General features: G+C 48.1%; 1 protein-coding gene across 2 annotated transcripts in view; it reads right to left on the bottom strand.

The window, feature by feature from the left end:
• LPIN1 (lipin 1) overlaps positions 1 to 21,606 on the bottom strand; it is a 127,602-nt gene that overhangs the window by 91,538 nt on the left and 14,458 nt on the right. For both annotated transcript variants that reach the window (XM_027965741.2, XM_027965742.2), the window contains exon 2: positions 1,306 to 1,362. In XM_027965741.2, the coding sequence (XP_027821542.1) occupies positions 1,306 to 1,362 (57 nt within the window). The remainder of the gene's footprint in view (positions 1 to 1,305; positions 1,363 to 21,606) is intronic.

The following is a 21,606-nucleotide window of genomic DNA, read 5'->3' as shown; positions in this document are numbered from 1 at the left end:
TCTGTCTCATGCATTGGCAGGCAGGTTCTTTACCACTCATGCCACCTGGGAAGCCCACTTCCTCCCTAGAGTATTCCAAAAGCCTTTTCTTGAGACCCCTCCACCTGCAGTGTATTCTCTCAAGTCTCTTCTCCACAGGAGAGAATCTCAGGTTTAAAATCTACTGAGCAGAGCAAGTTGTAGGAAACTACTGAAGCTTAAACTCTGCTCCAGGGCAATGTGCAGGTGATTTGTAGGTACTGTGAGAAAAGAGCCAGGATGTAGATGGACTACTGCCTGTTATGCTTCAGTAAAATACGCCTCCCCCCAAACTACAGAGGCTCAACAAGTCAGACTCATGAGCAGAACGTGGAAGCTGGCGTGGGCATGTAGACAAGGGAGGTGCTGGCCCTCAGGATGCTGAACATGGGGGCAAGGGAGACCCTGAAAGAGCAGAGAACAAAGCACTAAGAACAGTCACAGAGACAACCTGAAAGGCCGGGCCAAGGCTTGGGGACCAGGCATGGGGCAGTGGCCAAACAGACCAATGGGTGCAGGAAGAAGAGGCAGAATTTGCAGGACTCTGAGGGGTTCAGTGGCAGCAGCAAGGGCTTTTATTAATGTGATGGACATCTGACCATCTATCAGGGGCAAACAAATAGTCTGAACTTGATATGAACCGTTTCCTGTTAGCACTAGGGAGCCACCAAATGCTTTTTAATCAAGGAGGTGATAAAATCAGAGCTATGACAAGCTCTAGGTCCATCTATGTTCCTGCAAATGGCATTACTTCATTCTTTTTGATGGCTGTTGTACATATGTACCACATCTTCTGCCAATGGACATCTAGGTTGCTTCCATGTCCTGGCTATTGTAAATAGTGCTGCAGTGGGCATTGGGGGGCATGCATCCTATTGGACCCACTCTGCTCAGTGTTAAGTGGCAGCCTGGATGGGAGGAGGCTTTGGGGAGAATGCATGGCTGAGTGGCTTTGTTGTACACCTGAAACTATCACAGTATGTTAATCAACTATACTGTAATATAAAATAGAAAGTTAAAAACATAACAAAAATCAGATCTATGCCCGAGAGAGGGTGGCTCACAGGCAGAAGAAATTAGAAACTAGCCAAAATGTTCTGGGCTTCATCTGGGGCTCATCAAACCTTTAGAAAGGGCTATAGAGCAACTCTGAAAGCTTTAGGGGAATGGTAGTCCTGGTCTGGGGACTGCGTGTATCCATGGCAATAAGCCAGCTGGTCAAAGAGTATTTTCTCTCATCTGGAAATATTAAAGTATCATTAGGACATTCACAGCAGCTCCACTCACATTAATGTTTGAAGACCAGACATTTCGAATCCATCCAGGGTCTCTCATTATTGGAATCTGGAAAACAAAAACATTAGAAAATAATTCATGGTGATGTTCTGAAATTACTGGTAGCGTTTGCACAACCTCGTGAATGTACTAGAAACTACTGAACTGTATGCTTTAACATGGTGAATTTTATGGTATGTGAATTATGTCTCAATAAAAAAAGAAACCGAGGACTTCCCTGGTGGTCTCATGGCTAAGACTCCATGCTCCCAATGCAGGGGGCGCAGGTTCGATCCCCAGTCAGGGAACTAGATCCCACATGCTGCAACTAAGACCTGGCACAGCCAAATAAATATTTTTTAAAACAAATAAACAAAATTAAGAAGGAAATTGAATAAGAAGAAGGATGTGGTGAGGTTTTCTTCCCATGTGCTCAGTCAGAGGGTGGGATTTGGAAGGAAAGGACACAACATGAGTTCGTAAATCTCTCTTTCTTTTCTTCATCATCTTCATCCTCCCAAGGCACGTGGACCTACTGGGGAAACTTCAGGAGATAAGGCAGCATGAGGAAATGACAGGAAGCGGAATCTGAAGACACACTTTCATGGGCTTCCTCTCCTATGTCTTGGCTATAGGGCTGCGCAGGGCTAGTTCTCTTATCCATATAATGGATGTAACGATAACCTCAGAATGGACAGGTGTGTTGTGAGCATTAACGGAATCCACTCAGGTGAAGGGGCATAGCCTCACACACAGACGAGCTGCTGAGACTGTTGGTGTGAAATTATCCAAGCGAGTAGGACCCGCTGCTGCTGCTGCTGCTAAGTCACTTCAGTCGTGTCCAACTCTGTGCAACCCCATAGACAGCAGCGCACCAGGTTCCCCCGTCCCTGGGATTCTCCAGGCAAGAACACTGAGTGGGTTGCCAATTCCTTCTCCAATACATGAAAGTGAAAAGTGAAAGTGAAGTCACTCAGTCATGTCGGACTCTTAGTGACCCCATGGACTGCAATCCACCAGGCTCCTCCACGCATGGGATTTTCCAGGCAAGAGTACTGGAGTGGGGTGCCATTGCCTTCTCCGAGTAGGACCCGCACTATCTGCTTTTCCCACAGGGATCCCAGTTAGAGTTCCCAGCCTAAGAGACATGTTGAGTTTTCATGGGCCTTAAATTATTCCTTAAGCTGTACTTAAAAACACCTGTATTCTGAATTCAATTACAGCAGTCCAGAATCAACCACCCTTGAAGGCCCTCGCTCCTGCTCCCCTCACCCCGTCATCCCCCTGCCCTGTCACCCCACCTACTACTCATCTGAGGCATTTAGCTTTTCTGGCTTGCATTGTTGCCGGGCTGATCATTAATGGCGTTGCTTTGCCTCCTGGTTTATTGAGTTTCTCCCAGGGGCCAAGCACTTTGCTAGGTAGTGGGAACACAAAGACGAGTAAAATCTAAATCTTGTCCTTTGAGTCATTCATGATCTGTGGACTGTGTTAGTCACTCAGTCGTGTCCGACTCTTTGCAACCCCAGGAACTGTAGCCCACCAGGGTTCTCTGCCATGGAATTCTCCAGGCAAGAATACTGGAGTGGATTGCCATTCCCTTCTCCAGAGGAACGTCCCAACCTGGGGAGCGAACCTTGGTCTCCTGCCTTAGCAGGCAGATTCTTCACCATTTGAGCTACAGGTAAGTCTATGATAGCCACACGGAAGTCTATCATTCATGATCTAGTAGGGGTGAGTGGGCAGGAAGACATGCAGAAAAGGTTTCCATGGCCGTGGCCACCATCAAGACACAGCTGGGGTCGGGTGGGTGGGGGAGGGGCCAACAGTTTGCCTGTGGGATATATCAGGATGGCTCCACGCCGTCCTCAGAAGGTGACATCTGAGCTGCTCCTGAAGGGTGAGTGGGGCTCTCAGAGGAGAGAGGAGAGGGAGAGTCTATCCCAAGCAAAGAAGGCGTATTCAAGGAAACAGAGGCAGCACACATATGTTTGGGGAACAGCCAGGAGCACTCATGACTGGAGAACATTCCATCATGTGCAAGAGACATGGAGGGGCCTGGGCTGGTCTGTGGTCAGGAGACATGGATAGACTGGAGCTATTTTTTAAAAATTGTTGCTGCTGCTAAGTCGCTTCAGTCATGTCCGACTCTGTGCAACCCCATAGACAGCAGCCCACCAGGCTCCCCCGTCCCTGGGATTGTCCAGGCAAGAACACTGGAGTGGGTTGCCATTTCCTTCTCCAATGCATGAAAATGAAAAATGAAAGTGAAGTCGCTCAGTCGTGTCCAACTCTTCGCAACCCCATGGACTGCAGCCTACCAGGCTCCTCCGTCCATCGGATTTTCCAGGCAAGAGCCCTGGAGTGGGGTGCCATTGCCTTCTCCAAATTGTTATGCCCCCCTTAAACCAAATTTTTTGCAGAAGCCTGTATATAAGTAGAAGGGGAACATTATGGTCATTTCAGGGAAGAGGACTGGAGTCCCCAGTCTTGGCTACAGAACCCTGGCTTCAGAGAACATGGGGTTTATTTTGGTTTTTGTTTTTTTGGCCATACCGGACAGCATGTGGGACCTTAGTTTCCTCACTAGGGATCGAACCTGTGCCCCATTTCACTGGAAGTGAAGAGTCCTAACCACTGGACCATTAGGGAAGTCCCCAGAGAACACAATTTGAGAACAATCATTGTACACAAGAGGGGATGGCGACGGGCAGGATGGTCAGAACTGTGTTTTACGTAATTGCTCTGACATGTATTTTGGAGGCAAAGAAGCACATTTAAAGGGTGTGTGTGTGTGTGTGTGTGTGTGTGTGACTGAGCCACATGGCTTGCAGGATCTTAGGTCCCAGCCAGAGACTGAACCCACGCCCTCGGCAGTGAGGTCTTCCCAAGTGGCTCAGTGGTAAAGAATCTGCCTGCTAATGCAGTACATGCAGGAGATGCTAATTCCATCCTGGGTCAAGAAAATCCACTGGAGGAGGAAGTGGCAACCTGTTCCAGTGTTGTTGCCAGGATAATCCCATGGATAGAAGAGCCTGGTGGGCGACCGTCCATGGGGTTGCCAAGAGTCAGATATGATTGAGCGACCGAGCATGCACGCACACCTCGGCAGTGAAAGCTTAGGGTCCTAATCACTGGACTGCCAGGGAATTTCTGGGGTTTTTGGTTTTTTGTTTGTTTGTTTCTTAAGACGATTTTAGCAAAAGGTACAGCGTGTGAAGGCAGGTGGTGACGGGGTAGGGGTTGAAGAGAAAGGGGTGGCTGTGAGTCCTGCCTGTGGGCGAGGCCCCCAGACTTGGTGAGAGACTCCGACTGGTCAGGTGAGTGAAGAGGGAGATTCTATGGATGACAGAATTTTCTGGGTGACCTGGGTGGCCTGGGTGACCAGGTAGATGACATTGTCATTAACTAAGTGAGGGAAATTGGAAGGATAAATTTGGAGAGGACTACTTGAGTATTCTGGGACATCTGGAATAAAAAGGACAGAGCTTCCCCTAAGAGAGAAACTGGGAAGGAAGCAGATGTGAGTTAGGGATTCGACCCAAGTCCAGACGCTGGTTGGGAAAGTGGGGCGAGGCGATTGGTTTCTTCATCTATAAATTGCTTAATATAGTAACTGTTTCAGTCCTGGTTTCAACCAATCAATGCATTTGAAATGCTTCTTGAAATCCAGCTACCACCTCCACTTCATCTCCTGTGGATTATTATAGCACGTGGCAAAAACCATACTCCTTGGATTCAGATGTTCTGTGCTATCCAACTCAGATTCCTCAAGGGCACAAACACAGTCACATGCCCACCAGCGCCAACCAGGTACAATAGTTGCACTGAATTTACACTCACGAGATAGGTTAGGAAGGCGGGCAGCAGTTTAAATTCACAGTGCTTGGATTTGATCCCGATTACAAAGGAAGTTTCACGTTAGATACCAGATATATATTTTTACTGCCATGGGAGCAATGATTCTGATCCCCCAAGAGTTTGGTTAGATTTCAAAGATTAAATATATATACAAGAACACCAAAAATGGTGAACCCGTGTATTTCAACAAGTTTCTCTCAAAGCTAAGAAGAAAATTTTCTCACTCTACTCCCACAGTTATTTGCTGTCATTCAAAATTCTAACACAAAATTTGAAGCCCAGCCAATGGACCCTGAGCATCAAGCGGTTAGCAACCATGGGGGAAGCCAGAAACGAACTTGGGTTTGAACCCCCATTCTCCCACTAAGAACTGTATGGCCTTTAGGGAGGAATTTAACCTTCCTAAGCCCCAATCTTCTCGTCTGTAAAAAGAAGCAAACAATACGAGAACAATAAAATAGTTCTGGAGCTGATGTAAGAATGAAAAGAGATAACACCGTGTGAAACAGTAATGCACAAATATTAGCTGCTAATCCTGGATGCTGATCATAACATGGGAGACTGGATGTCAGGAGCCGGCAAACGTCTTCTGAACAGCTGGTTTGCTTTCTCCTTATTCGCACCAGGAAGTGTGTGATTGCTCAGGTCCCTCCTTAGGCACTGGGGGCCAGGGCCACACTTCCATGTCCATGTTTCTCCTTGTAAATAAGCCAAACTCTATCATATTCACATTTGTGTTAGCCTCATTCTTGGCTCTTTTTTTTTTTTTTTTTGCCTCTACCTCCTTTTCCCTTTTCTTCCTCACTTAATTTAAATGTATGGAACCACCATGGACTGACTGTTCGTGTCCACCCTCACCCTGCTTAAAATTCAAATTTGAAGCTCTAATCCCCAGTAGGATATTATGTGGAGGGAGGGCTTTGACATGTAATAAGGTCATAAGGGTGGAGCCCTTGCAATGGAATTAGTGCCCTTAAAAGAGACAGGACAAAAATGAGCTCTCTCTGCCCTGTAAGGGTACATCAGGAAGGTTGCCATCTACAAGCTAGGGGCAGGGCTCCCACTGAACCAAACTCTGCTGGCACCCAAGCCTTGGACTTCAGCCTCCAGAACTATGAGACTTAAACTTCTGTTGTTTAAGCCACCCAGTCTGTGGTATTTTTGCAACAACAGCCTGAGCTGATCAAGACAGAGATTCTGTTATGTTTTGAACCATCTTTTGTCCTTTGATATATGCAGAAATAGATATGAAAAGACAGGTAGATAGCTAGATAGACATAGAACATGGAGAAATGGTTTGGAGAATGGACATAGTAAATATAGACAGGATAATAGATAGGAGATAGACATGTTTCTACTCTTTTCCTTTATGCTGTGTTGATTTGCTGCTCACTTGACTACATTAATCGTTATATAGTAGAGAGCACCTGAAATAGAAACCAAAGGGCAGAATTATTATACTAAGTGATTCCCAAGGGCTCTTTATCTCCAAAATTCTATAAGCTTAAATGCGCGTGCCTGCCCACATCATGATTCCAATGGCATGACTCCTGTCTTCCTCAGCTCAGCCCCCTCTGTTAGCACAACTCAAAATAAGGGAAGAGGGTAAGGAAGGGTTTGCCCTGGTGGGAGAAGATGGGTGAAGAGGAGGACACTGTAGGTGGAGCTGGAATGGGACCCAGTTAGCCTCTACCTGGATCCCCCGGGTTCCTTAGAAGAGTATAGAAATGGAAAGAAGATCTGTAATCAAGAGAACTGGATCTAAGCCCTGGTTATAATACTTAACTAATGCTTAGTCCTAGGTAGGTCACTTCACATCTCAGAAATTCAGTTTCTTCAACTACAACACAAGATTAATAACACTTCCTCCATCTTCAAAGCTCCCGAGGGCAGGTCAGGTGCCTCTGAGATTTCATGTCTCTGACCCATTCTCTGAGTTCATGGGATTATACCAGGCACACCTGGATAATCCAGGATAACTCCCTATTTTAAGGTCAGTGATGAGTAATCTTAATTCCATCTGCAACCTTAATTCTTTTCTGCCATGTAATTAACATATTCACAGTTTCTGGGGATCAGGACATGGACACCTTTGGGGTGAGGTCACTATTCTGCCTCCTAATGGGTCTGTCCCCATTTCCTCTTGCCGCTCTATAGTTCACTCTTCATGCTGTAGCCAAGGGGAGCTTCCTGAAACACAATCTGGTCATTTAACCTCCATGAGTAAAGTCATTCAAGTCAATATATAAAATGTATCAAGTGGTAAAGAATCTGCCTGCCAATGCAGGAGACCCAGGCAAGAGTCTCAGGTTCGATCCTTGGGTTGAGAAGATCCCCTGGGGAAGGAAATGGCAACTCACTCCAGTATTCTTGCCCAGGAAAGAAAGAGGAGCCTGGTGGGCTACAGTCCATGGGGTTGCAAAAGAGTCAGACACGAATGAGCACATACAATTTTTAAACTCTTTCTTAACATGATGAACGTAGTTTCTACCCACCTGTCCAGTCTCACCTCCCACCCAGGCCCTTCGATCTCTGACCCACTCACACTGGGCTTTTCCGCCTCTCCTATTCAATAGATTCCATCCAGCCACAGGGCCTGGGCATATGCTGTTTCCTCAGCCCAAGACACATTTCAACTGGTGAGCTGCTACGGATCCCCCAGACCACACCAAGTACCATCTCAGAGAATGGTTCCTGGCCTCCTTAACAGCGGTTCTATCCTGACTGCACTCCCTGATCGCTCATCCCCTAATGGCACCCCCATCTTTCCTTTCCAGCACTTAGCACAGTTGGCAAAGTTACAACTGTTGGTGTCATTCTCCAGCTCAAGACATCCATCAGGGACAGTACCTGTGGTTCTCACCACGGCATCCCCTGAAAGGTGGTCAATAGACACGTGTTGAACGCAAGAGAAGTGTCACTTCTTCAACATACAGAGGAGGACACTGGAGCTCAGAATGTCGAGGAACGTGGCCAAGGTCACACAGCTAGCAAGCAGGGGTTGCTGGGATTTGACCTGAGAGCTCCAACATCACTCCATTTGCATTGCAGACAACTGATACGAGAGTGGGGCTGCTGCTGCTGTTGCTGCTGCTGCTGCTGCTAAGTCGCTTCAGTCGTGTCCGACTCTGTGCAACCCCATAGACGGCAGCCCACCAGGCTCCTCCATCCCTGGGATTCTCCAGGCAAGAACACTGGAGTGGGTTGCCATTTCCTTCTCCAACGCATGAAAGTGAAAAGTGAAAATGAAGTCCCTCATTCGTGTCCAACTCTTTGTGACCCCATGGATTGCAGCCTACCAGGCTCCTCCGTCCATGGGATATTCCAGGCAAGAGTACTGGGGTGGGGTGCCACTGCCTTCTCTGAGTGGGGCTGCGGACGATTTGATTTTCATGATCTTAAGGGAAGATGAAGGTGGTCCTGCAACTGCTTGAGATGTAACTTCTAGGACAGAAACCTCCACTGAAAGGAGTGACGCCAGCAGACTCTTACCTTAGCCTCCTAAGGTAATAATGCACAGCTGCCACTGTTTCAAGTCCAGCTGTAGTTGCAGTGGTGTGCTTAACAGGGGAAGGGGTGGGTGTGTGGGTGTGTGGGTGTGTGGGTGTGTGTGTGTGTGTGTGTGTGTGTGCGTGCGTGTGTGAGTGTGTGTGTGTGTGTCTGATTACAGATGGCCTCAAATTCTTTGCTGCCATTGACAAGTGAAATCTGGCAGCCCTCCCCTTAAATCTGAGCGAGACTTCTTATTCATTCCATGTGATAATTTCTGTTATTTTTGTTTGTAATGTTTCAGATTGCAAGGCAATAGGTAATATAGTGTAAGTAAAATACTCTGTCTATTATTTACTACTGGTATTTTGATTTGTACAGTCATAATTTGTTTCAATGATTTCATTTTAACATCCTCCACTGATGTATATTAATAATATAAGTTCAGGTTTAAAGAATGATGGGAAAATGTTGCATGGAATACTTTCGCAAGTATTGGGAGTTCAGTATGTTTTGAAAATAGCAATTTACTAATTCAATGGACATGAATTTGAGCAAACTCCAGGAAATAGTGAAGGACAGGGAAGCCTGGTGTGCTACAGTCCAGGGGTTGCAAAGAGTTGGACACAACTTAGAGCCTAAATAACAACAAAATGTAATTTTTGGGGTGTAAGGAAATGGGTTTTATCAAAGTCCATTGTGGGCAATGGTAATACTGGCATTATTACCTGGTAATACTGGCACAGGGCATTCACTCCACACCTTATTAACAGTGAGGTATGTTTAAGAAAAATTTTTAAAAACATCTGAGCAAGTCTGACAGACTTGCTTGCTCAGTAATGTGGAGGACAAATGACATCCTTCAACTCCCGAGGTGGTAAAAAACCTTCCTGCACCCCCTCCACATTTTGTGATGCTCTTTGTGGGAGATGCCAGCTATGATGTGAGAGGCTTGACTACCCTGAGATGTCCCATCCCAGAGGCCCTGTAGGCCCTCCTGGCCACAGTCCCGGCTTGGCCCCACCTTCTAGCCACCCCCACCGAGCCACCAGACACGTGAGAGAAGCCGGTGTGGTCCTTCCAGGCCAGCCTGTCCAGCAGTCAATTTCACCGAGTCATCATGTGAGGAGGTGAAGCATCACCCAGCCAAGTCCTGCCTGAATCCTGACCCACAAAATCACAAGCTGTAATGAGACAGTCGTTGGATGAAGGCCCTACATTGTGAAGCATTTTCCTTGGAGGGATACATAAATAGCCGTGATAGAGGATGTGTGTCTGGGGGAGGGGTCTGGGTTGTGTTTCCCTGTTTGTTTATACACAAAACTACATCCTTGCATCGTTTTCTGGTGGAAAACAGTGATCGTGCTTACTTCTGCAAACATGTCTATGTTTTGCTTATATCCCTTGGATTGCAAGGAGATCCAACCAGTCCATCCTAAAGGAAATCAGTCCTGAATATTCATTGGAAGGACTGATATTGAAGCTGAAACTCCAATACTTTGGCCACCTGATGTGAAGAGTTGACTCATTGGAAAAGACCCTGATTCTGGGAGAGATTGAAGGGGGGGAGGAGAAGGGGACGACAGAGGATGAGGTGGTTGGATGGCATCACCAACTTGATGCACATGAGTTTGCGTGAACTCCGGGAGCTGGTGATGGACAGGGAGGCCTGGCGTGCTGCAGTCCATGACACGACTGAACGACCAAACTGAACTGAACCCAGTTTGTGCTTCTGTGTGTTTTCCTGTGTGTCTTCTTAGTTTCTGTGTGTCTGCATGTGTGTATTTGTGGCAAAACGATGAGGATAACTCTCTCGTGTGGAATCCAGTCCCAGTGCATACACGCCTCCTTGCCTATTTTTGAGAAGGGCCCACACGGACCTATCAACACACACATGTGTGTGTCTATCCAAGGATAAGGTTTGATGGAGAAGAAGGACATAACCTCTAATTAGCTGGTTCTAATGGAGAATTCATTCAATACAGGCAATTATGGAGCACCCACTGTTTGCTATGCACTATGCCAGGAGCCAGGGATCCAGAGAGAAGCAAGACTTGGTACAAAGCCTGGGGCAATGCCAGGAATCTAGGGACCTGGAAAGAATCAGGCCAAGCTGAGAGCCCAGGGCTCTCAAGGTAGTGCCTCTGGGCTCCTGGGGCACCTGAAGCCCAGTGAGAGCTCTCAGTCCAGCCCATGAGCAGCAGCTCCGAGCCAAGCCGCCCCACTCTACCCCGCACACATGACAGTCTTCCCCAAGGACTTCTCCTGGGTTGGCCAGAAAGTGAAAAGTGAAGGTTGCTTAATTGTGTCCGACTCTCTGTGAACCTGTGGACTGTAGCCGGCCAGGCTCCTCTGTCAGAGGAATTCTCCAGACAAGAATACTGGAGTGGGTTGCCATTCCCTTCTCCAGGGGATCTTCCCAACCCAGAGACAGAACCTGGGTCTCCTGCATTGCAGGCATATACTTTACTATCTGAGCCACCAGGGAAGCCCAGGCAAAAACCAGTTCTGAGGTGGGGCAGATAAATCTGGAAACATCAGATAAAACAGAGATAAAGATTTATTCCAGCATAGCTTCTTAGCACCCTTACTACCTCATTGAATGCTGTCAGTCTCCTAAAGGGAATATAAAATGCAGCATTTCCCCAAACCACACAATCTTGAAATCCCTTTTCACTGAGCAGATGATGATACCTGTGTGTTCAGTAACTCATTCAGGGGACATCCTGGGGCAGAAATAACAGGTGTGGTCTCCAACCTTGGGGGCCAGTCAACCACGTTTCCTATCATACCATCCCCCAGGGAAGGCAAGGCAGCAATTCAAGTCTGAATGGAGAGACTAGTGGAAGGAGCCACAGGAAGTCTGGGACAGAGGGAGTGAAGTGAAAGTCACTCAGTCATGTCTGACTCTTTGCGACCCCATGGACTGTACAGTCCATGGCATTCTCCAGGCCAGAATACAGGAATGGGTAGCCTTTCCCTTCTCCAGGGGAACTTCCCAACCCAAGGATCAAACCCAGATCTCCACATTGCAGGCGGATTCTTTACCAGCTGAGCCACCAGGGAAGCCTAGGACGGAGGGAGGGAGGGTGGTAAAAATGAATGAAAACAGAACTCGTCTGTCTGTGCTATGGCGATGAGGTACGAGACTGAACCAGGGAGATTATACAAAATAGTTGAGAAACAGTTTTAGTACAGCCACTGCCCAAACCAAAGAGACATCCAACCAACCAGAAGGGACACATCAGCCTTGGATACACCAATTAGCATGTCAAGTATTTTTTTACAGGGTGACTAAAACAGATTCTAGAATCCGACCAGCTCAAATCCTAGATCCATCACAGACTATCTGTGTGACCTTGATCTAGTCCTTTAACTTTTCTGTGCTTCAACTTTTTCACCTGTAAAATGGGGCTGAAACTACATTGTTATGATAAGGATTGAATGTAAATAAACTTCAAGCACTTAGCCCCAAAACAGCTTCATAGCACACATTGAATAAATGTCATATTATTATGATGGTGACCAGTACGTGTAATTTAATGACAGAATTGAGGTCCGGTGAAGCTTCTCACTGGTGCTGAGTCCACTGTGCCTGTCTCCTCTGCCAGGGGCTGTGAACAAGCTTAAGTGCTGTTGGCTGCTGCTGCTAAGTCACTTCAGTCATGTCCAACTCTCTGCAACCCCGTAGATGGCAGCCCACCAGGCTCCTCTGTCCACAGGATACTCTAGGCAAGAATACTGGAGTGGGTGACCATTTCCTTCTCCAGAAGAGCGCTGTTGCAGTTCAGAGCAGAGAAACCGGCGAGCACAAGATTAGTCACGTCTGGTCACTAATTATTTCCTACCTGCCCTGCCCTGTCTAGGTACTGAGTTCATCATTAGGACAATTGCGAAGGTGACTAAGCCTTGATTGCTTGAGTGATTCAGAGATTAGAGTGGAATCACAACACACACGTACTGTGTGTCCCGTGCCGCACCAGGTGCTTCCTACATTCAAATTCTCATCATTCCTCTCTAAGTGTTGTGGGTATCACCATCCTGGTTTTTATTGGAGAAGCCAAGTTTCAGAAAGGCTGAGGGATTTTCCCAAGGCCACACAGCCTGTCGGCTGTGCCCTAGATCATTCTGTCCAACTGACCCCCTGCCTACTCACCCTCCATCTGTCTTGTGCTGCCTGACCCAGCTCCTGCAGGTGCCATCAATCGTTTCCACGTCAGCATTTCCCTAACCCCTTGTTCTTAACACCACACCTCTCAACTTGCCTTGCCTGCCTGTCCCCCACTGGACTGGGAGCTCCCTAAGACCAGCCACCAGCTTACTCTTCTTTCTGTTTAGAGCCCAGTACATGTGGCCACTCAATGACCATTATGTTGAATGTCTGAATGAGAGAATGAGTGAATGATGTAACCTCAGGTGTGGTCAGCTGGCACACAGACCATATTTATATTAATAGCACTTATAGTTTCTCAACACAGTAGAGAGCGATTCCCCAAAGGCTTTGCATTTCATATGTCAAAGCTCATGACCCATGGCCATGGGGAAGCAGGGTGGAACTTCAGTTTCTATATTCTCTCTGTTTAATCATCTTTCTCCTGAACATCCTCCAGCAACTCAGACCCCTTAAGTGACGGAGGTGGTGGAGGGTGAGGTGACATCCAACCCTGGCAGGGTTTCCCCAAAGGATTGGAAATTGCACGGCCCATGAAATCAAACTTTGTTAGTTCTCCCAAAGCAGAGCACAAGTCAACTTATAACACACTTTATTCTTTTCCACTACAAATCATGACTTGGCCTCAGCAAGCAAGTGCCCCTTAGAAAGGTTTTATGTAGATATACTTTTTTTTAAAGAGACACAATAATACAGTCCTGCCAATTCAAATATTTGTCTGAATTAATAAGCTCATCTTTTAAGATACAAACAGCCTTTAGAGAGAATAAACAGAGCAAACCTTTTACCCACAGTGTCCACAGATTAAATACACTCAGCAAATTCAGTTGCTCTGTGGGAAAAACAGTTTATAATGGGAGGGGGGGAATGGTGGAGAGTAAGGTCAGAGGGCATGTTTGGGGGAAAAGAATCAGAACCTGATCCACCAATTCAAAAGTGGGCGGGTTTCTGTGCAGAAACAACCACCAAGAAGGTGAAGCAACTGCTGCCCCTGAAGACATTAGATCCACATGACTCTGTTCTTGCTGTTCCTAGAAGGGGCGGGAGAGGTGGGAGCCAGTCACAGCAGCGGACGTTTACATAAAGAACCCGGAGAAAGCCTCTTGACCCTGCGTACACTGAGTTCCTTCTACGAAAGCATCTGGTCTCCTGAGACCGCTGGCCCCCTGCCAGGCTGGGGCACGGGCAGCGGACAAGCGGAGGTGACGGCAGAAGAATCAGGACAGGGCAGGACACGCTGTGCCCCAAGGACTCCAGCCCTGCCTCCAGCCCTGTCCCAGAGCACCAGGCACCGAACTGACCCAGAAGACAGACTTCCACATCCCTGTGCACCTGGGACCTGCAGGGGGAGGTGGGTGGGCTTCCCAGGTGGCGCTTGTGGTAAAGAATCCGCCTGCCAACGCAGGGTACATCAGAGATGCAGGTTTGATCCCTGGGTCAGGAAGAACCCCTGGAGGAGGGCATGTCAACCCACTCAAGTATTCTTGGCTGGAGAATTCCATAGACAGAGTGGCCTGGCGCGCTACAGTACACGAGGTCAAAAAGAATAAGACTGAAGCAACTTAGCACACACCCATGCAGGGAGGTGGGCATTGGATGGAAAGATTGTTGCTCAAGAGAAACTGACAGCTCAGTTGTTTAAGTGCTGGACACAGTGATGCGCTCTGACCATCCAGCTGCCTACACCCTGGCCAGGACTGCAGGCAAAGCTGGGCGCTTCCAGGCTGGGATATCACTCAAAGCTGAGAGAAGCATGATAACCCTCCCCCTGGGGGTGGACTGGACCCTGGAGAGGGGCTTGCTGCTGGCCTGGGGAGATGGGCAGGAGGGGTTGTAATTGGGGTGGGCACAGGAAGGGCTTGGTACCAGGCTCTGCCAGGTGCCCACAGTGAAGAAGCTAATAAGGTGGGAGAGGTTTTTCAGCCAGCAAGATGGCCAACCAAGAGCCCCTCCATTCAGCCTGCCTGTGATGGTGGCCTTTCCCTGTCCCCAGGCCAAGCCTCGTCACTATCAACAACAAGCAAGAAAGAAACCAGCAGGTCACCGAGCTTCAGCGAATGCCAGCTTCCTAGGGCTGAGAAAACAGGCCAAATTCCTTGGTTGTGATGTGCAGACTCCTCTAGCTGGCCAGGCTTTCAAGCCAAGGCAGTGAGAAGCAGGAGCCAAAGCCTGGTGGGGCCCAGAGTGGCCGGGGGCTCTCCTTCCTGCCCCCAACCCCAGCTTGGCTACCAGCCCCCAGGAGCTGCTGCTGCCCCAGTCTGGAGGGAAGTCAGAGCCCAGGGTTGCCAAAACACAGGAGCTGGGCGAGGCCTCTGGGATGTGCAGGGGGCTGGCCTCGGGGCGCACACGGGGAGCCTGGGGTTTGCGGGGCTGCCTGTTTGAATGATGACTTCACTTTAGAAACAAAGAGGGAATAAGCCAGAGCTCCACAGAAGTAGGTGCCTCCTCCTTGGGACCCGAGTGAGGGGACCACGCACCTGCTCTTACAGGATGCAGCCCCATTCTTGGGAAAAAACACCTTCCCCTGGGCCGGAGGCTGGGGACCCAGAGATAGGGTAGGGGGTTCCCTGCTCTGAAGGGATCCCTGCCAACCTGGAAAACCATGTAACAGAGAGCATAACAGGATAGGATCACAGGGAGGGCCGCAGAGGAGCGACAGCTGAACTCAGCCGCGAAGGTGGGTGGGGGTCTCAAGGCCGAGAAGGGGAGGAATCTCTTCCCCAGGGAAAGGATCACGAAGGCTCCAAGCTCAGAGAAGGGGCTCCTGGTGCCTGAGGCTTGATTCGGGGCCAGGAAGGGGCACCCTTGGACCACGCCAAGCTGGCAGTGCTGAGGAAGAAGCTGGCTTTGCTCCTGATTCTCCCCATCTGGCTGGAAAGCCCAGAGGCTGCACCAGCCTGTGCATCAGGTTTTAGGGAGTAGGCCTGCTGCCCCCACACCAGGGAAAGAGAGAAGCCCCTCTTAAGACATCAACTTTCCCATCTCCACTATTGACCCATTCTGTCAACAAGGAAACACACTATCGTCTTGTCTTACTGTTCAGTGCCCAGCAAAGCCCCTCTCTTCCCTGGATTCCCGTGCCAGCTACTGCCCATTTCCGGTCCCCTTCCCAGCAAACTCCTCTGCTTGTTTTCTTTAGTTTCATTCTTGTTCCTCTCTTAAACCCTTTTAGTCTGATTCCCCCGCCTCCTCCACAATTTCACCAGAACTGTCTTCATCGAGGTCGCCAACAGCATCCAGGTTGTAAATGCAAAGGACATTTCTCATTCTTTATTTGTGCTTTTCATCCATCAACAATGTTGGACACCATGTCACTCTGTTGTCCTTAAAACACTTCCTCCTCTGGCCTCCAAGGCACCAAATTCCCTTGGTTGTTCCTCCTGCTCCAATGTTGGCTCTCGTTTTCTGGCAGGTCTCTCCTCTGCCCTCCAGGGACCAGACCGAGTTCCTCTTCTCAAGCTGACTGACTCCTACGGTGACCTCATTCAGTCTCGTGGCTTTAAATACCTACGGTATCCCTGTATCTCCAGCTTCAGCCTCTCTATAGAGTCTAGAATCATATACTCAACTGCCTGCTCGTTATCTCCAAATGGGAAACCTAGCGGCATTCTCCAAATCAGCACGTGCAGATCTCCACTGACCCCCACACCACTCTGCCCGCGGCTTCCCTTGTCTTGGTTGATGGTCACTATAGCCTTACAGGTGCTTGGGCATTCTTCTCTCCTCTCAATCAACATCTGATTCACCAGGAAATCCCAATAGCTCTGTCTTCAGGATGTGTCTGGGATCTGATCACTTATCACCCCCTTCACGGCTCTCCCATTAGTCCAAACCCCCTTATCTGTCTTCTCATTCACAACAGTGGCCTTCTCTATCGACCTCTTGCTTCTCTGATCCTACTGACTATTCTCCACACTGCAACCCAAGAGGTCAGAAAACCTCACTGCTCAGCTCAGACCTTGAAATGGCCAAAATAAAAGCCAAAGTGCTGACAGTGGCCTGGAAAGCTCTGGAAGCTCCCTCCTCCACCCACCCACCCCCCGACCCTGGCCCTGGCTTCACCTCCTGATGCCCCACCTCCCTTGCATTTCATTCCAGCCACGCTGGTCTCCTTCCTGGTCCCCAAATGCTCCGTCTTAGGCAATAGCAACAGCAAAGATCCTTACTGGTTTTTCTCTCCACTGGGAAAACCTTTCCCTACAAATTAAGTGACCAACTCTCATCTGCTTCAAGTATTTGCCAAAATATCACCTTCCCAACAAGCCACTCTTGACTACAGTCTGCCCCCTCACCTTACAATCTCTGATCCGTGGGCTATTTTTTTTTTCATTGCACTTTTAACGCTAACACATTAGATATTTATTATATTTATTGTTTATAAATTGTCCTGTTGTGAACTCCATGAGAGCAAGACTTCATTTTTTATTTGTTTTGTTTTGGTGAGATTTGTTCACTGATGCATCCCAAGTTTCTAGCACAGTTCTTGCCATACAAAAGGCTCTTAATAAATATTCTTGAGCGAATGGAACTGAATGAATTATAGCCTCCTGACTGACTTGGACCTTGGTTTTAAGATGCTCATTTGATGAGCAGCAAAATCAAACAAATAACCATATGATGTCACAGACAGTGGAGTGTCATAGAGATATACAGTTGCTGAAAAAATGATTGGAGAGTGGTACATTGAGCCTTTCAACTGCAATAATCCTTTTTTTAAAGCAGTGGTAGGGATGCAAATGTTCATTATATTATTCTGCATCGTGGATGTATGAAAGATTTCCTATTTTAAAACAGTAACAGATACTCAGCAAGTTAGCCCTGACTATCGTGCGCTCAGTCCCGTGCTAGGTACTGGGCTGGGGAGCAGATCAGGACCAAAAGAACCCTGGCCCTGCCCTCCAAGAGCTTGAAATGTACAGTGAGACAACACAGCAGCTTCCAGAAAAAACACAGCGCAGACAGGACATACAAGGAGGCCAGTCCAGGAGGCATGGGTGGACGAGCGACACCAACACCCCATGGCACAGAAGCTCAGAGGGTACAGAGATGGCTGGTCAGAGGTGCCGGGGGTCCTCACGAAGACAGGGAGCTGAGCTCAGCTCTGGGGAGCCAAGAGAAGGAGAACTCACAGAGAACAGGCGCTCTCGCAGGAAGCCCACGTGCCAGTAAGAGTGTCAGTTCAGTTCAGTTCAGTCGCGACCCCATGGACTGCAGCACGCCAGGCTTCCCTGTCCACCCCCAACTCCTGGAGTTTACCCAAAGTCATGTCCACTGAGTCGGTGATGCCACAACCATCTCATCCTCTGTTGTTCCCTTCTCCTCCTGCCTTCAATCTTTCCCAGCATCAGGGTCTTTTCAAATGAGCCAGTTCTTTGTATCAGGTGGCCAAAGTATGGGAGTTTCAGCTTCAGCATCAGTCCTTCCAACGAGTGTCCTACCCTAGAAATGTCTGTCAACCTCACCATACCTTTCTCATCCATTCACAGCAACCCCTGTTCTATACAATCCACCAAGTCTCTTCTGCTTGGAGGATTCTATCATTCTGTGTGCCAAAACGACCAATCTGCTCAATGCTAGGCATTGGGCAAGGGGAAATTTTTTAAATACATGGACCTTGCCTCAAATAATTCACAGTCTAATATGGGAGTTGGGCATTAGTTCCCTTAACAACCTTGAGAGGGAGGTACAATAAAGATGAAGAAACTGAGGCTCAGAGAGGTGCCAAGGACAAAGCACAGACTGGGTCTCCCAGATCTCCCATTCCAGAGACAGGTTCCCAGGTAAACCAGAAGCCCCATTCTCTGTGACCTCATACTCTGACCCGCCTCTGAGTCAGCCAGAGGGCTCGCTCTTGTGAAGAAGGCAGGTTGTGACCCAGCAGGTCTGCGGTGGAGTCTGAGTCTGCACTTTTGATTGGCACCCAGGTGTTACTGATGCTCCCGCAGGTCTGAGGACCAGCACACAGCTCTCAACTCAGACAGGCTCACATTTATGTGCCTGGACCACATCTAGATCATTCCAGAATCTCTACATCAATGCTTCCCAAACTGGGAGTACATCACAGTTATGTGGGCAATTAGTTAATGCCTACAGCTGGATTCCATAGGGATGGGATCTGGAATTTTATAGTCTTTTTTTTTTTAATGAGTTGTTCAGGGATTCTGATACATGACCTTTGCCAAAGATGACTGCCCTACCTCGTCTTCCTGAGAGCCCAGGACCAGCTCTGGCTTTTCGATGTCTCTGACTCTCTAGCTCCACCTGCTGGGTCCACTTTGTCTGCCGCAATGACCTCAGAGCCTCCTTCAATTTACAAATGGACACAAGCTTGAGAAAGCTTCTGGGGTATTTGAAGTGCATGAGGAAGCTTGCCCCATGACCCAAAGAAGATGTCTCTCCCACTACGGCTGATCTTGATGTCTTAGGTTTCTCAGGCTGCAATATAATCCCAAGATCTCAGGGCAGGATCTGGTCTCTGTATCATTGTTGTTGTTCAGTCACTAAGTTGTGTCCGACTCTTTGCGACCCCAAGGACCACAGCACATCAGGCTTCCCTATCCTTCACCATCTCCCAGAGCTTGCTGAAACTCAGGTCCAATGAGTCAGTGATGCCACCAACCATCCCATCCTCTGTCTCCCCTTTCTCCTCCTGCCCTCAACCTCTCTGTATCGTGGGGCTTATCAAACGATACAGAAGATAGACCTGGGAGTGCAGTGGAATTTAAACAGAACCTCTGAACTAAGCATTGCTCTTTCTTCTATGTGTTTCAAAGGCAAACATTTGGAGAAGAGCATTTTAAATGAGTTTCCTCCTGTGGTTGTCCTCTGGGATACAAAGTGGGCACTACCAGAGCCCTAAGTGTCTCAGAGGAAAGGAGAGGTGGGATATGGGAGAAGAAAAGGAGGTGGGGGCCCCTACAGGGCACTGAATGTGTGCTAAGCACTTTACAAACGCTGTGATTCAGGATCTAAACCTGCTCGCTCATCAGAAATGACTGGAAAAGGCACTGACAGTCTTTATTCTAGGCCCCACTCTAACCGATTGAATCAAACTCTCTAGCACGAGCTTCGCGAAGCTCCCAGGTCATTCCGGTAGGTGGGAAGCATGCGTTACATCATTACCCTCTCACAGCAGCCCATTTTACAGATGAGGCCATTCAAGTGCAGAGGGACTTTCTGAAGCCACAAGGTCAGTACGGGCCAGAGCCAAAGCAAGGAGAAGGAAGTGGGACCCACCTTTCCAGTGGCATTTTTATAGGAAGTCCTGCTGTTTGTTCAGTTGCTAAGTCATGTCCAACTCTGTGACTCCATGGACTGTAGCCCATCAGGCTCCTCTGTCCAGTGGGATTTCCCAGGCAAGAACATTGGAGTGGGTTGTCATTTCCTCCTCCAGGGGATCTTCCCAACCCAGAGATCAAGCTCGAGTCTACTGCACTGGCAGGCAGGTTCTTTACCACTAGCGCCACCTGGGAAGCCCAAGACAGATATGCTGCTGCTAAGTCTCTTCAGTCATGTTTGACTCTGTGCAACCCCATAGACAGCAGCCCACCAGGCTCCTCCATCCCTGGGATTCTCCAGGCAAGAACACTGGAGTGGGTTGCCATTTCCTTCTCCAATGCATGAAAGTGAAAAGTGAAAGGGAAGTCGCTCAGTCATGTCCAACTCTTAGCAAATCCCATGGACTGCAGCCTACCAGGCTCCTCCGTCCATGGGATTTTCCAGGCAAGAGTACTGGAGTAGGGTGCCATCGCCTTCTCCAAGACAGATATGCTACTGCTGCTGCTAAGTCACTTCAGTTGTGTCCAACTCTGTGCGACCCCATAGATGGCAGCCCACCAGGCTCCTCCGTCCCTGGGATTCTCCAGGCAAGAACACTGGAGTGGGTTGCCATTTCCTTCTCCACCAAGACAGATATACTAAGACTCAAAAAGTCCATTGTGTAACTGATAGAAAAGGCCTAGCCATCAGCAGTTATTAAGTAACTCTGAATGCTTTGATCTTAGAAAACAGTAAGAGATATTTAAATCTAGAATAAGACCAGGGGCCATTGTACATTGTACTGGTCAGATAAAACTCTAAGAAGGACGCTGACAAACTAGACTGTGAAGAGTACCAGTTGGTGTCAACAGAAGCAGAAATCACATCTCATCTCACAACAGAGTAAATGGAAGAAGTCAAGCATATCTGGAGAAGAACAGATGAAATAGGGTCATAAACACTGTCTGCGTGCCTGGTAAAGAGACATAGACACTAAAAAAGTGTATATAATATAAACAATATATAAAATATTATAGATAATATTCACAACTATTATAAATCATATATTTATTCACTTATATCTATATATTAATACACAAACATATTTGATGTCTTTATGTTCTTGGAGAAGACTCTTGAGAGTCCCTTGGACTGCAAGGAGATCAAACCAGTCAATCCTAAAGGAAATCAGTCCTGAATGTTCACTGGAATGACTTATGCTGAAGCTGAAGCTCCAATACTTTGGCCACCTGATGCAAAGAACCGACTCATTTGAAAAGACCCTGAAGCTGGGAAAGATTGAAGGCAGGAGGAAAAGGGGACCACAGAGGATGAGATGGTTGGATGGCATCACCTACTCGATGGACAGGAGTTAGAGCAATCACCGGGAGTTAGTGATGGACAGGGAAGTCTGGCACAGTCAGATATGACTGAGCTACTGAACTGATACTTGTGTATATTTTTGTATATAATCTTGTGCAGCTGAACCCCACAGATTGTGAGTCTATATTATTCAGAAACTCTGTGAGTCTGAT

The sequence above is a fragment of the Ovis aries genome, chromosome 3, assembly GCF_016772045.2.
Source record: "Ovis aries strain OAR_USU_Benz2616 breed Rambouillet chromosome 3, ARS-UI_Ramb_v3.0, whole genome shotgun sequence".
NCBI lineage: Eukaryota > Metazoa > Chordata > Mammalia > Artiodactyla > Bovidae > Ovis > Ovis aries.
The sequence above is the reverse complement of the archived record's forward strand: the minus strand, read 5'-3'. Positions and strand labels throughout refer to the sequence as shown.